This window comes from Zonotrichia leucophrys, chromosome 18 (genome assembly GCF_028769735.1).
Source record: "Zonotrichia leucophrys gambelii isolate GWCS_2022_RI chromosome 18, RI_Zleu_2.0, whole genome shotgun sequence".
Classification (NCBI taxonomy): Eukaryota; Metazoa; Chordata; class Aves; order Passeriformes; family Passerellidae; genus Zonotrichia; species Zonotrichia leucophrys.
In genome coordinates, this window is record NC_088187.1 from 3,763,872 (window position 1) to 3,778,628 (window position 14,757).

The 14,757-nt window shown below is 45.2% G+C and overlaps 1 protein-coding gene across 1 annotated transcript in view; it reads left to right on the top strand.

Moving 5' to 3' along the window:
- Positions 1-11,416, top strand: part of SEC14L1 (SEC14 like lipid binding 1) — a 45,906-nt gene extending 34,490 nt beyond the window's left edge. Inside the window, exons 9-16 of the mRNA XM_064728547.1 lie at positions 888-976; positions 2,502-2,572; positions 4,074-4,245; positions 4,567-4,701; positions 6,281-6,415; positions 6,889-7,140; positions 8,109-8,287; positions 8,776-11,416. Coding sequence (XP_064584617.1) covers positions 888-976; positions 2,502-2,572; positions 4,074-4,245; positions 4,567-4,701; positions 6,281-6,415; positions 6,889-7,140; positions 8,109-8,287; positions 8,776-8,881 — 1,139 coding nt within the window. The 3' untranslated portion in view covers positions 8,882-11,416. The remainder of the gene's footprint in view (positions 1-887; positions 977-2,501; positions 2,573-4,073; positions 4,246-4,566; positions 4,702-6,280; positions 6,416-6,888; positions 7,141-8,108; positions 8,288-8,775) is intronic.
- Positions 11,417-14,757: the final 3,341 nt, after the last annotated feature.

The following is a 14,757-nucleotide window of genomic DNA, read 5'->3' on the forward strand; positions in this document are numbered from 1 at the left end:
GTGTGGGGCTCTGCAGAGGGCAGGTTCTGGGTTAACCCTTGGTTTCTTTAATTCCCAGATGTCAGGATGGTGTCGCAGACATTTCTTCATAGAAATCCTTTCTTTGGGATTTGTCCATCTTCTGGGAAGCAGAGCCCCAGAAAAAGAATGTAAACAAATTGTTATCAGCTGCTGTGAAAATGTGGCAGGGGTTCCTGTGATTGGCTCTTCTTCCATGTGTACCATTAAGGGCCAATCACAGGAGCAGCTCAGGGGAGATTCCCTGAACACAGAACTTTGTTATTCATTCCTTCTATTCTATTCTTAGCTTAGCAGTCTCTGCAAGCTCTCTCTTTATTCTTTTTAGTATAGTTATAATGTATTATATATTATATATCAATAAATCAGGCCTTCTGATCAAGGAACAAGATTCTTGTCCTTCTCTCACCCAGTGACCGCCTCAGGTCGCTGTAATAAGGATGGCTATTTTTTTTAACTCTCCAGAGCACTATTGCATCACATGTGATAAAAGCCTTGGAGCCTTCCTTGCAGCTCTGCAGTCACAGGAAAGCTTCAGTTCCTTGGTGTACCTGAGCTGTCCTGGAAGCTAAGAATAGTCTGTGTCATTAATTGTGTATACCAAGATCTGGAGTGAACTGATGCACTCCAAGTCCTTTGAACTTTCCATGAAGGTCAGGGAGCTATTTCTCAATCAGGATATGATCATTTTGTAGCTCATTTACAGATAATCTGTTGGTGTGGCTGCACTGAGTGATGTTTATGTTGCCGTCTGCTCTTGATTCTTCCTCCTACAGGGGAGGTTTAACTGTTATGGTTTGTTTCCGTCTGAATTTTTTAGAATAGCTCTCTCAAATGTCTCCTGCTGTGTTTTTTGTGTCTCTGTGCAGACGGGCGCCCTCTGTACGTGCTGAGGCTGGGCCAGATGGACACCAAGGGCCTGGTGCGAGCGCTGGGGGAGGAGGCCCTGCTGCGCTACGTGAGTGTTCCCAAAACAACAGCACAGGATTGCAGCCAGAAACCCCCATGGGAACAGTGCCCATGGCTTGGGTTGAAAATTTTAAATATAATAGTAATAAAATGGTTAGAAAAATAGTAATACAATTAGAGTAATAATAACTTGGAGAATTTGGATTAGGACAATATGAGACAATAGAAACAAAGAGTTATGGACAGTCTGGGTACCTTTTTCTGGGGAAAATAAGCCCGAAAAAGGACCCACGTTAACAGAGGGATTAACCCTTAAAAACAATAACCTGTTGCATATTCATGCATCTCATACATGATGCATAAATTCCATTCAAATACAGGATTCTCTCTGGTCAGTGTCAGCTTCTTCCTCTTAATCCTGACAGCGTCATCCTGCCCAAGCAAGGCAGGAAGAAGTTCAGAAGTTCATTTCTCCTGATAATGGAGCAATAAATTCTCTTTCTCTGAAAGATTGAGGTGTCCTGTGGCTGCTATCTCAGTATGAGTCCTTTCTTTAGAAAAAAAGTATCCTACATAGCATAGTTTCTATTTTAACATTTTGTTATAATCTAAAACTATATTTAACACAGTACTTAAGGGAATAAAACAGCATTACTTTCTAACACAACACATATAATATTCATTTCAATATTTACGAAAAGCCAATCATAAAATACACATTTTTCACACCCCAGGTGTTCTCATTATGCTTCTCTTGGGGCTGTTTCCCTTCTGCTACAGAGCAGTGCAGCCCAACTCCCAAATCTATTTGTGGGGGAGATTTTCCAGGCACTGGGCATTGGTGCAGGCTGCCAAAAAATCAGTCCACAACAGTGTCATGGGTAACAGTTCCATCAGTTTTTGGTTGGAATACCTCTGGAAGCCCCTGGTAGCTGTTCCTGATGTGTTCTGCAGGCTGATGGAAAGGTGGAGTTCCTGGCAGCTCCTGTGGTTACTGATGGGCATTTGCTCAGATGCAGGGATTCAGACTGCAGTCTCTGCTCTTGTACAGAAGGGAAAATGCCACACTCAGCAATTTGTCCAGTCTGTACTCCAGGGATAAAAATCATGTATTTTTAAAGAGAAAGTGCTTGCCTGTACTTCTGCCTTCTTCTCTAAAGTCATCACTCAGACTGTTACTGTGGTTCTGCTCAGCTTCCAAGCAGAAAGCTGGCAGAATTCCAGGTTTGCACTGACTTTTTTTGACTCCTAGTAATGACAGGAGTAGCCATAGTGACTGTTAAAAACAGGGAGTGGGTTTTATTTTTCTCTCCTAGTAGCGTTTCCAAGCAGACACTAACTTTTGTTTGCTTGCCCTAGTTCTATTTCAAGTTTACTTTCTGTGATTTCAAAAGGGGCTTTAATTTCTGAGCAATTAAGGGTATTTGTAGTGATTTTAATGAATTCTTTGGCAGGGGGGCGAGTTTATGCTGGTTTGATCTTGTAGTTTCAATTAATCTTTGGATATAAACATATTTTCTTTATCCTACTGAGTTTGAGACCGACTTTTCTAAACCCCACTCTTTTTTGTGCAGGTTCTTTCAATAAATGAGGAAGGGCTGAGGAGATGTGAGGAGAATACAAAAGTATTTGGCAGACCAATAAGGTAAAGTCTGCTCTGTGGGAAGGAGCTGCTTTTCTGGGATGTGGGGGGGAATGTCAGGCAGTGGAACAAGCAGAGGGTAGGCTGTGTCTCACATGCAGGTACAATCATATGGTTAATTAAGAGCCTCCCCAATTAGTGGGGCTGGAGGGAATGTGCCTGGGGAAGCCTGAGGGACACACATCACCTGCCCCAGCAGCCTTGGCCTTGTGCTCATCATGGTTCTGTTGGGGCTGTTTCTCTTCTGCTCCCTTCTACTGCACAGCAGTGCAGCCCAACTCCCAAACCTGTCTGTGGGGGAGATTTTCCAGGCACTGGGCATTGGTGCAGGCTGCCAGAAAATCAGGCCATGATGGTGTCATGAGTAACAGTTCCAGTAGTTTAAGGTGTGGCTTCCATGTCACTTGTTCATCCATGACTCCAAGGCTCAGTACACAGCTCTGCTTTGCATTCTCCATTTATTATGTGTGGCTACTCAGCTGTTGATCCAAGGTGAGGTCAGGAGGCTCCTGTAAAACCTGGGATCTAGTTTTCCAGGTTCTGGCTTGACTTCATGTGAAGTTCAGTCAAAAGTGGTTTTCTAGCCCATCTTGAAGTCATTGTAGGGGTCACTTGTGAAAGTGGTAACTGCAGAATGGATTTAAGGGCATGGAATGAAGGCAGGACCAGCCCTGAAGAGATGCCATTCTTGAACTCTCTCCAGTTTCCTTCTCCTAATCTGCAAGGTCCAGGGTGTGGGGTGTGCCTGCTTATCATTTCCTTGTCACAGACCTTGCTGCCCCAGCTCCCCAAGGGAGCTCAGATCCAAGGGAGAGCTCTCACGTGTTTAACAGCTGAATGGTGCTGCCTCCTGCATCTTCATTTGTAGCCATAATCCTAAAGGGCTGTGTATTAAACATTTAAAGTGAAACAAAGAAGGGTTTGGTGTTTCATAGGAGCCTTATGCATAATGTAATGTCTGCTGGCTGGTGCAGCACAGCTGCAAATCTTGAATTCCTGCCCAGGGCAAGACCTGAACTTGGAAAGAAACTGAAACACATGCTGCAGCTCAGTGGTTAGTATTAAGAACATATCTCTTCCTATAGAAAAAGCTTCCTTCCCTGAGATCTGACAACAGAATTAGCTTTGACATGTATTGGCACTGTTGTGCAGTAGAAAATCTGCTCTGAGAATGTCAAATTGCTTCAGAGCAGCATTGTGGCCACTTAAATGATCTCCCAGTGAAAGCAATGGTTTAATCTCTGGGCTGACTGTTGACAGGATCCTTTTTTGGCTTCATATGAACTGAACTTTTATCTGGAATCTAAAATGTCTGTAGGAGAGTGTGCAGAGTGATCACTGCACACCCCTTAAACTCCAGGGTCTACAGGCAGCACAAAGGAGGTAAAACAGAATAAAGCAAAACATGCAGAGGGTCCCCACATTTCAGTGTGTTGGGCACTTGCATAAGCAAGGAGAATTTTGATATTATTGAGATTTTTCTTTTTATCTCTCTCAAATTCAGCTCTTGGACCTGCCTGGTAGATCTGGAAGGCTTGAACATGAGGCATTTATGGAGACCTGGTGTCAAGGCCCTGCTGAGAATCATTGAGGTGGTTGAAGCCAATTACCCTGAGACCTTGGGTCGTCTGCTTATCCTAAGAGCACCTCGAGTATTCCCAGTTCTCTGGACACTGGTATGTGTGTAATCCAAGGTGTTCCTCAGCTCTCTCTGTTTGTAAAAGCACTTCAGAGATCAGGCTGCATGTGCAGCAAATATTCCCATTTGGAAACATGTCCTTTATATAGAATTCCTGGAGTGGATTAAAAACCATCACCTAAGAAGCTGATTACACAGTTGGTTAATTTGGCTTGTTTGTGCTGTGGACTTTGCATAACCAGGATGGTAATGCTCAGTGTGATCAAAACTGATTCCTTCAAAATTGACTTGGAAACAATGTGAATTGACTTGAGAAAAACATGAGGGCCTGATCTGTTCTGTTTTTCTTTCTTTGTAGGTTAGTCCATTCATTGATGACAACACCAGAAAGAAATTCCTTATTTATGCTGGAAATGACTACCAGGGTCCTGGGGGACTGCTGGATTACATAGATAAAGAAATTATCCCTGATTTCCTCGGTGGAGAGTGCATGGTATGAATATAAACTATTGCATATAGCAACTTACTTGTGTTTTTTTTTAATTATTATTTTTCCTCTAAGCAAAGAAGTCTTTAAGTACAGAATGATTGTTGGTGCAGTTTGGAGGTGGGGGTTATGATGTAGGATTCCAGGCTCAATGCTGTTTTCTGGATCCCATTTAAAAAGAACAGTACAGTGCTTCTCTTGGATGAGTATCTTGATCAAATACCTTATCAAAACAGCCAAGCACAGCTAAAAGCCACAGTCTGTTCCCTGGAAAGTTCAGGCAAACATGGCAGCAGAGCTCAGAGCAAGAGCTGTCACCACCAGAGAGTCTGTGTCACCTAAAACTCTGATCCCATAAGGAGCCCAAGGAGCAGGAGGCACATCTGCTAAGAGGGCTCAGCAGACAGCCCAGTCTCTCCACACAGAGTGTGCAGTTACCCCCAGCAAACCAGAAAAGTGGTTTTACTGCAGGATACTGTAATTTCTCAGTCCCTTGTCACAGGCATGTGACAATGCTGCTGTTTCCTGCCTGGACCTTGGGTATCAGTTGGACCTGGCATTTAACATCTCACTGATAATGTAAGATTTGTTTCACATTTAATGCTTTTGACTACACAGGCTGGGTGTGTTCTCAGCCCCTGTACACTCTCTAGATTAATTTCTGTACCATTCTTGAAAATTCAGCTGTGTCAGTTCCAATAGAGTCTCAAATGATAATGAAGTACAGTTGGATGTGTTGGAGTGGAGCATATGTTTATCTCCAGTGGGCTGGTTTTTGTTGCAGCAGTAGCTTTCAGTGTTATCTAATTTGGAGCTTAAAGCTGGCAAAATCCACTGTTTATGTAAGCAAAAGTGAATGTTACCAGAAAGCAAATTGCTACAATACTTCCTGCTAGTACAGGCAGTTTCTCCCTTCTTCTTTATTTCTGAGTATTTGAACAAAATTACTTCTCTGAGATCTTTTCAATTCTCTGTTGTAATTCAATTACCAAACATTTCTACTTCCCCAGACACTTCTGTGGAACCTCCTGTCAACTTCATTGCTACAGACTCCTTAAAACAGAAATTTGCTTAGGGAAGTTGTGTAACCACTTCCAGTTCTGAGCTGTCAGACAGCTGTAACTTCAAAACTGTTAATTTTCCTGGCTGCAGTATATTTTTACCTGCTTGAAAACTTTTTGTATCTGCCCACTATCCATCCTTAAATTTAGCTACCACTGTTCTTTCAGGTCACTGTAGCTGTTTTTCAGACTTAGTCACTGTTGCCACTTCCCTCAGGATTCTGAAGTGCCTCCCATCTTTCTTCAGTGTAAGGTGGTGTAAATGATAATTACAGCCTTTACACAGTCCCTTTCTGAGTGCTGGCTGTTGTGTATGACAAGATCTGTTCCCCTGGTGTGCAGTTCTACCTCACCCAGATAATTTGAAAAAGAATTACCAATGTATCATGTACAAGCTGTAAAATTACTTTCAGACTGTTCCCTTTTCCAGAATATTGCTGAATGTTTGTTTTTGAAGCTGGAAGGCAGAGAACATCATGGGATGGTCACAGGAGATAATTTTTAATTTTTTTTTTTTATTTTAGTGTGAAGTACCAGAGGGTGGGCTGGTTCCCAAGTCCCTCTACCGGACAGCAGAAGAGTTGGAAAATGAAGACATCAAGCTTTGGACTGAAACAATCTACCAGTCTGCAAGTGTCTTCAAAGGAGCTCCACATGAGGTACAGCTCCAGCTGCCCTTTGCTTTCATTTTCATCTCAGCCCTCTGCTCTGAGCTCAGTCTCTCGGCCTGGGAATGTTTTATTGCTTGTTTATTTAGCTCCTGTGCTTCCACCTTCTGGAGCTGGTGCATGGTGATGCTTTAATAGCTGAAGTTTGTGATTGTTCCTCCTGTTATTTTGTTGCCATTTAGAGAATATCACTGGTTTTCATTCTGTTCAAAGCCATATTCTTCTAAGCAAAGCAAACAAACTTCTCAGAAGCTGCTTGAAAGCTTCTGAAAGTAAGAAGAATAGGCACCCCCATCAGGGGGGAATGTGTATCTGCAATGTCTTTTTTTGACTATTAAAAAGCCTTTTTAAGAGTAGAAACTAAGCCCAGCAACAAAAAAGTTCTGTTCCTTGCCTTTTTTTCCTGTAGGAATTTGTTTTTAGTGAACAAATTGCTGTTGTCTAATGTGCCTTTCCTGCCTCAGGTTCTCATCCAGATCGTGGACGCCTCGTCGGTGATCACGTGGGATTTTGACGTGTGCAAGGGCGACATTGTTTTTAACATCTTCCATTCCAAAAGAGCCCCACAGCCTCCCAAAAAGGACTCTCTGGGAGCTCACAGCATTACATCTCCTGGTGGGAACAACGTCCAGTTGATAGACAAAGTCTGGCAGCTGGGGCGTGACTACAGCATGGTGGAGTCTCCCCTGATCTGCAAAGAAGGGGAGAGTGTGCAGGTGAGGCAGGCAGAGCCCTGTGGGGGCAGCTGGAGCCCAAGCTGCCTGTTCTTACTCACAGCACTGATGACTGAGTGCTGGTGACTCAGTGCTGGGCTTGCTTTTGGCCAGCATTTAGCTGCTGTTCCAGGCTGGGTGCTGCAGGGAGCAGGGATGGGATTTATGTGGGATCTACTGGGAGGGGAAGTTGCATCAGGTCTGCTAAGGACTGAGATGGATCAGTAAGGAACATGTGGAGGAACACCTAAAATGCACAGCCAGAAAGTAACAAAACATGCTTTGGGCTGTAATTCTGACAGTTATTTCCTGAAGCAAATATTCTGTGTTTGAGGAATATCACAGTGCCTGCCCTCAGTGGTAAGAGAACGCTGGAAATCAAGGCTGAGCTTCTGTGTGTTTGCCCTCTCATGGGCAGTGTGAGAGCTCCTGATGGCCAAAGCTCCTGAAGGATTTTTTATGCCATTTGCAACCTGTCCTTTAATTCCAGGTTTGATATAACATGCAGCATTTTTACAGTCACACACTGCCACTGCTGTTTCTGTTGATTTGAAATGAGTCAAATGAGCCTCTGAAAAAGCAGCTCCTTAAGTCACCAAGATGGAAATGTTAAACTGGAAATATGGGCAGTGACCTCTTAAATTGTGAGGCAGAAGCCTTGACTGCTCTTTTCACAGTCTTAAAGGACAGCTGTGAATGAAAATAAATTGAAAAATGGATATTGTTTTAAAGCAGAACTTCTCCTTTTAGCATATTAAATCCTAACCCCTCAACACTGTAGAACTGCTGGTGTTCCATCCCAGATTTGATAAGGATGTTGTGTGGGGGGAGTCTTCCAGCACTGCCAATATTAGCATTGGGCAAAAATTCTGGGCATGTAGGCATTTTTTCTAAGCTTAGAAAAGTAAAGTCAAGCCTACAAATCTCTGTTAACTGAGTTAATTTTTGATTTTTGTTGTGTCTTCTTGCAGGGCTCCCATGTGACCAGGTGGCCTGGCTTCTACATTTTACAGTGGAAATTCCACAGCATGCCTGCCTGTGCTACAACCAACCTGCCTCGTGTGGATGATGTGCTGGCATCTCTACAGGTGTCCTCTCACAAATGTAAAGTCATGTACTATACAGAAGTGATAGGATCTGAAGATTTCAGGTATGTCTGGCCAAGGGCAGCCAATGTCAAACCTTCATTTAAATGTCAGCTTCACTTAAATACAAGTAAATTATGAAGGCTTTAAAAAGTTGCACTGAGAGCAACTAATTTATAAAAGGGATTAATTAGTTGTCTAGTGGCAATATCACTGGTCATTTGGCTTTGCTTTGAGAGCTTGTTGGGCTTGGCAGCTTGTCCTGTAGAAGGAAGTGCAATTCAAATTCCAGTTGTTGAATTTCATTTTCTGCCAGTGGATAAATTTGACTGAAATGAAATCTCTGTCTCTTTGAACAGCATCTGGTTTTTGAAAGAAGTGCAGTGTCCTCATTGCTTTATGTGGTGAGGCAGAAAAGCTTCTGAGTATCTGCACCAAAGCTGTTACTTGTTTTTGATTCAGTGTACAAACACTGTATAGATACAGAGCAGAAATCAAAATCTCTGTGTGTTCTGAAGCTTTAAACTGCTTTCTTCTTTTTTCCCTCCTGCAGGGGATCTATGACCAGCCTTGAATCAAGCCACAGTGGATTCTCCCAGCTCAGTGCTGCCACCACCTCCTCTAGCCAGTCCCATTCCAGCTCCATGATTTCCAGGTAGTGCCACAACAGCTGAAAAGCAAATGGATGTGATGGCTGGACCCTCGCCCGTGGCAGCTGACTGCAATACAGCATATTCAACTGGCAATTGTGCAAAAAAATCCCTACCCCAAAAAGCCTTTTATAGATAGTAAAGTAGCTGTTTGAATTTTACACTTAGTGGTTTTGATCTTTGTTAGATCCAACAGCTTGTCTCTTAACTTTAACCCTTTTTCCTAAATCAGCCATAAATATTTTTGCAAGTGTGCTTGCACAAATCCTAACTCTGAACACAAGGGCTCTTACTGAAAAGGAAAAACAACCAGTGCATCAGTTAAGAATGATTTCTTTTTTTAACTGTGTAGATGTTAAAAAGGGAAAAAGAAAAACCCTACCAAAAATGCTCCGTAGTGCATTAGAGATGAACTGCAAGTCTCCTGTCAGGACATTTCTTTCCATCCTGAGAAATCCCCTGTGATATTCCAGTGCTGCAAACTGTTCTCCTGTTGCCACTAATGATGTCCAAGACAAAGAACAGCAGTTGCTGGATACTTGACTTTGTGAGTCCATTTTTTTCAAAGCATGCCCACAGAGCTGTGGCCAGGCTGTAACACTGAATATACTTTTTGTATGAGCACATTTCTGGGGAATTTGAGCTCTGGGTCTTGCTGGGTTAAAGCAATTTGTTCTTTCCTTGGATTTGTGCATGGAGCACTGTGGAGAGAGAGGTGGAGAGCAGGCTCTCCCTCACTGTGTCACTCTGGGCTCATCCAGAGCTGCTCTGAGCTTCTTTTCCCAGCCCTGTGCTGGAGCTTCACTCTGCTTCCTTAGTGCACTCCAAGCAAATGGATTTTACTGAGGTTCTCTTCTTGTCAGGAATTTATGCAGAGCTTCAGCTTGCTGCTCAAAGCACTCTGAAGGAGGTGTGGCTTCCATCCTTCCTGAGCACTTCTCCCTCCCTGGGACCTCCTGTCTTTCCCAGTGCCTGGCAGAAATAGAGCACCTCAGTTCTGGTCAGCCTTGCTGTGAGCAGGGAGCACAGGGATCTTCCCTCTGAGTGATACAGGAGAAGATATTTAAGGATTTTCTCCACCATTTTCACTACTGCCACTGCCAGAGGTGATCTGCCATTTGGGATTCTGTCCCTGTTGGCCAGGGATTTGGGATTCTGTCCCTGTTCCAGGCCCAAGCTGGACCCTTGCTGAACTCTGTTCAGGTGTTCTTCCTTCTCCAGCCCTTTCTCTATGCACAGCAAAAGGCCCCAAAGACTGAACTGTCAGACACAGACCATACCTGGCAGTGGAGCAGAGAAGATTTTGGTCTGAAATGCAGCAGGATTTGCACAGTTAGACCCTTCTTGATCTTTCCTTACCCTTGCTAGAGCCAAAATGTCCCTGCAGGCACAAGGAGCTTCTGTGCTGGCTGCAGCCCCTGCTGGGAAATGGGATAGGCTCTGGCTTGGGTAAGGGCTGGAGGAGCTTCAGGAGGTGTTGCACTTGGAAAGCAGAACTCCCTCGAGATTCTGGATCCCCTGCCTGAGGGATGCTGGTTCTGAGCTCAGTGTGAAGCTTTTTTATGCCTGCAGAGCTCTGGAGAGGCAGGTGACAGACCCCTGCCAGCAGCAGCTCTGCTGCAGCCCCGTTCTGGCTGTGGCAGTGCCGGAGCTGACAGCTATTTTAGTAACAGAGGTGCTCAGAGACCAAGCTCCTTCAACTGAACCAAGTGGATCTGTTCTGGAGCTCTTTTAGGACTCAGAAGCTGAAGCTGGAGGTTTGGCTGTTACTTAGGGACTCAGGTCACTGCTTTGGTGTCACACAGCTCCCAGCCACTGCACAGGCTGTGGCTCCAGGGCTGCTCCCAGGAGCTCTGCCCAAATTCCTGAGCCCAGGAGCCAGGCTTGATAGCACAGGGAGAGCAGCTGGAGCACAGTGAGGTTCACCTGCTGACACTCATGACACTCACTCTTCCATTCACCAGGCTGTAAGGGCTGAAGATGGTCCCTTTCTCTCTTCTCTCTTTCTCTCAGATGGCGATTTTGCTGACAACTCTAAAGAATCTGCTCCATTCAACACTCCACATCTTGTCCAGGTGTCTGCCTTTGTAGACCTTTTTGAGTTGCAGTCCCTTTTCAAGTCTGAAGATCTATATTTTTGTTTTTCACTTGAGCTGGCTCAAAAGTGGCACTTTGGGTTTTTCCTGCTTTTGATCTTAACACATCATTTAGAGCTCAAAGCACATTACAGCACAACCAACCAGGGAGATAAAATTCCAGAAAAACAATAGTTAATCTTCCTGTAAGCAAAGTGCTGTGGCAATATGACTTGATCACTGCAGTCTAGCTAAATTTCCCATACCCTGGTCTTTCTTTGTGTGATACTGCTCTTCCTTCTCTCACCTTTCCTGTTATCAGTGTCCTTCACTTCCCTGTCCCTCCTCATGAACTGCATATCAAATTCTGTAAATGTTTTGTATACATAATACCTCATTCTTGGTAATAAAATACAGATAGTCTTTAAAAGATTTTTTTATTGTTATCAATAAATGTTAACTGTTTGGAAAAAAATAAAAAAGGAGTGAAGTGTCATTATTTCATTCATCTGCTACAAAGCTGCTGGGTTATTTTATGTGCTGGATTCAGGTCTGCCAGTGCTGGATGAAGGAGGGGCTCCTTGGCTGCCCCCACCCCTGCCACCTCAGGCAGGAGGCCCAGACAGTCTCACTCAGGAAATTATGGTTTTTAATTAGTAGAAGTAGAATAAGCTTCAGCTATTTCAGAAAAATGAGCCAATAAACGTCAAACTGGGTTTTCTAATTCCTGGAGCTGGAGCAGAGACTACAGCAGGTTTATGGTTGGTCTTTCAAATTGGATCCAAGCTGTGAAGTTTCTCTAAACGAGAATCTTTGACCATGGTCATGGAGGTCTGTCAGCAAGAGCAGATGGCTGCCTGACCTACTAAAGGCTTCAGCATGTGGTCAATATTTCCATGCCAGCAGAGGGAATGGACCAGCTCTCAGCTGCTCAGGGGCTTGCTGAGTGCAGCAGTCCTTGAGAAGATGCTGTGTGAGGAGATGAGGGGGAGCTGCCTTTGTGGCCAGTGCCCCTCTCTGAAATGGCAACTGAATAATCCTGAGCCTCAGCCCCGGCTTGACCTGGGCAGGGGATAATGGTGCAGGCCAGGGCTGCATCAAACACCTCCTCTGGGAGAGGGGTCAGTCTGAAGTGTGTGATTCGAGATTTTATTTTATTTTTTTTCATTTTATTATGGACTTTTATGAGACAAAGCAAAACTGTAAGAAATTTCACCTCTTCTTTTTTTCCCAGCAGCATCCCCTGCCCCACAAAGCTGAGGGCTCCCTGTTCTTTAGGTGTCTCCATCTGCACCCTTGGTTTGCCATGGAGCTGTAAATTCCCAGGGAAGGATCCTGAGCTGCAGTTCCCAAGTGTCCCTGTAGGAATGTGCCTCTTGTTGAAGGAGTGACAAAACTATCCTTTGTCCCCTTAAAAGCAAAGAAGTCTTAGAAGCTTCTCTCCTCGATTAAGTGAAAAGACACCTCGTAAGACTTGGAGACTTCACCTCCAACTTAAGGACAGCTAATTGGACAGAAGCCAAAAAGTCCCGCCCAAGCAATTAACTAGAAAAAGGAGCGAACAAAGAAACGAATCGCTTTTGTGAGGTGTTTTAGGAAGAGCAAGAACGTCTGGCACCTAGCTCAGTTTTTCTGTTTGTTATTTTGCCTTTTGTTACACCTTTTTGTTTCCAACACTGCAGCAGAAGCCATCCCGCTGATTGTTGTGCCTCCAAGGGTAGCTGAGTTATCTTGTGAGGCCAACCTGGAGCTCATTAGACCCGGCTGGAAGAAGTCACCAGAACATGTCCCCAGTGTGTCCCGGCTCCCTGGCCCTGCCCAAACAGCAACACCTGGGCCCTGCAGGAGCCCCCAGGGCTGCTCTCTGTGAGAAACGCCAATCGCTTGGTTTTGAAATTTTGAAACTTTAATAGTAATAAAATGGTTATAAAAATGGTAATATAATTAGAGTAATAAAAATATGGACAATTTGGATTAGGACAATATGAGACAATAGAAACTAGGAGTTATGGATATCTGGGTACCTTTTTCTGGGCAGCATAAGCCCGAAGAAGGACCCACGTTAACAGAGGATTAACCCTTACAAACAATAACCTGTTGCATATTCATACACCTCATACATGATGCATAAATTCCATTCAAACACAGGATTCTGTCTGGTCAGTGTCAACTTCTTCCTCCTAATCCTGACGGCGTCTTCAGGACTCAGCGAGGAGGAAGTTCATTTCTCCTGATAATGGAGCAGTAAATTCTTTTTCTCTGAAAGACTGAGGTATCCTGTGGCTGCTATTTCAGTGCCAGTCCTTTCTTTAAATAAGTATCTTACATAGCATCATTTCTATTTTAACATTATGTTCTAACCTAAAACTATATCTAACACACTACTTAAGAAAATTAGCACAGCATAACTTTCTAACAAAACACTTATAATATTCATTTCAATATTTGCAAAAAGCCAATCATAAAATAGGCATTTTTCACAGGGGGATGAAGTGAGCCCAGCCCAGCATCCCAGAAGCTGCTTCCCAGGGTGGGGCTGCTTCGTGCTGCAGGGAGAGACAAAGCCTTGGGTGGAAGAGTTAGGTTTTGGCTGGCTTTCCCAAGTCATCATCAGCCAGCTCTATTATTCAGGCTCTAAAAGAAAAATTTGCCATCCCCTGGGTTTTCTTGGAAGGGCAGGAAGGCATTTAGGTTATTTAGCTAACCCGTGCTGGTGTAAGGGTTTGGATGCTGAGGAATTTAAGGTTGGGATTTTGCTACTGGTTTTATTCCCTTCCCTGTGAGCCCTGCTGAACTCCTCCCACTTTGTGCCATCAGCCTTGGTCCCCTGTGGTCCCCTGGCAGCCACAGGCCAAGGGGAGCAGGGAAGGGACCCTGGATTTGGGGCTTTTCCTCTGTGCACAGGAGGGAAACCAGAGAGACAGAGCTGGGCCTCCCCCAACCCTCCTCCTTGGTTAACAAACCTAAAAAGAAATAAATCTCAAGCTTTTCTTGGTGCTGATGAAGCCTTTCCTTGTATTGTGGGGTCACCTTAGCCGGGCACTTCTGCTGGGATGGGGAGCCTGAGGGGAGTTCTGGACCCTAACATCCCTCAGGTGGGGCTTGGGGTTTGCTGTGACCCCAGCACTGCCCCACACCTGGGAACTGTGCTTTGAAATGTTGGTAAAGAAATGGGGAAATGAAGGAGAGGAAGGAGAGAAAGAGGAACAGGGGAAGAAAAAAAAAGGAAAAAGAGTTAATGTCACACAGCCTGCAACAAAAAAGGTGCAGGGCAGCCCCAGCCCCTGGTTTGCACACTCCCGCTTCTCCTAAAGGCATTTTGTGCAGGAAACATCAGCTGGGTGTTGAAGGGCAAGTGCAGGGGGACCCTGGGTGACTCCCGACAGAAGATCCACGGCCCAGCCCAGGATCAGGGTCTGGATCCTCTGTGTGGGGTCAGTGGCTCACCCAGATGTCACCCCACAGCCCAGTGTCCCCAGTGACCCCTCAGACCCCGTGGGGAGGATGAACAGGGTGAGGCCAAGCCATGCTGAGCCCATCCAGGGGGGTGCCAGCTCTGCCCTGTGCCCCCAAACCCACCGTGGGGCACCCCTGCTACCGTGGGGCACCCGGGGGGACGGCGGGCACAAACCCACCCAGGCAAGCCCGGCGTGTGGGATGGATGGTAACGGGCTGGGGGAGACCCCCAGGGGGAATTGGGGCCGGGCTGGTGCCCAGGGACAGCGCAGGGACACGGGGCTGTCCCCGCACCAACCCCACTAGATGGTGCCAGCAGCCCGCGCACGGCCCCGGGCACCCGCAATGCCGGGA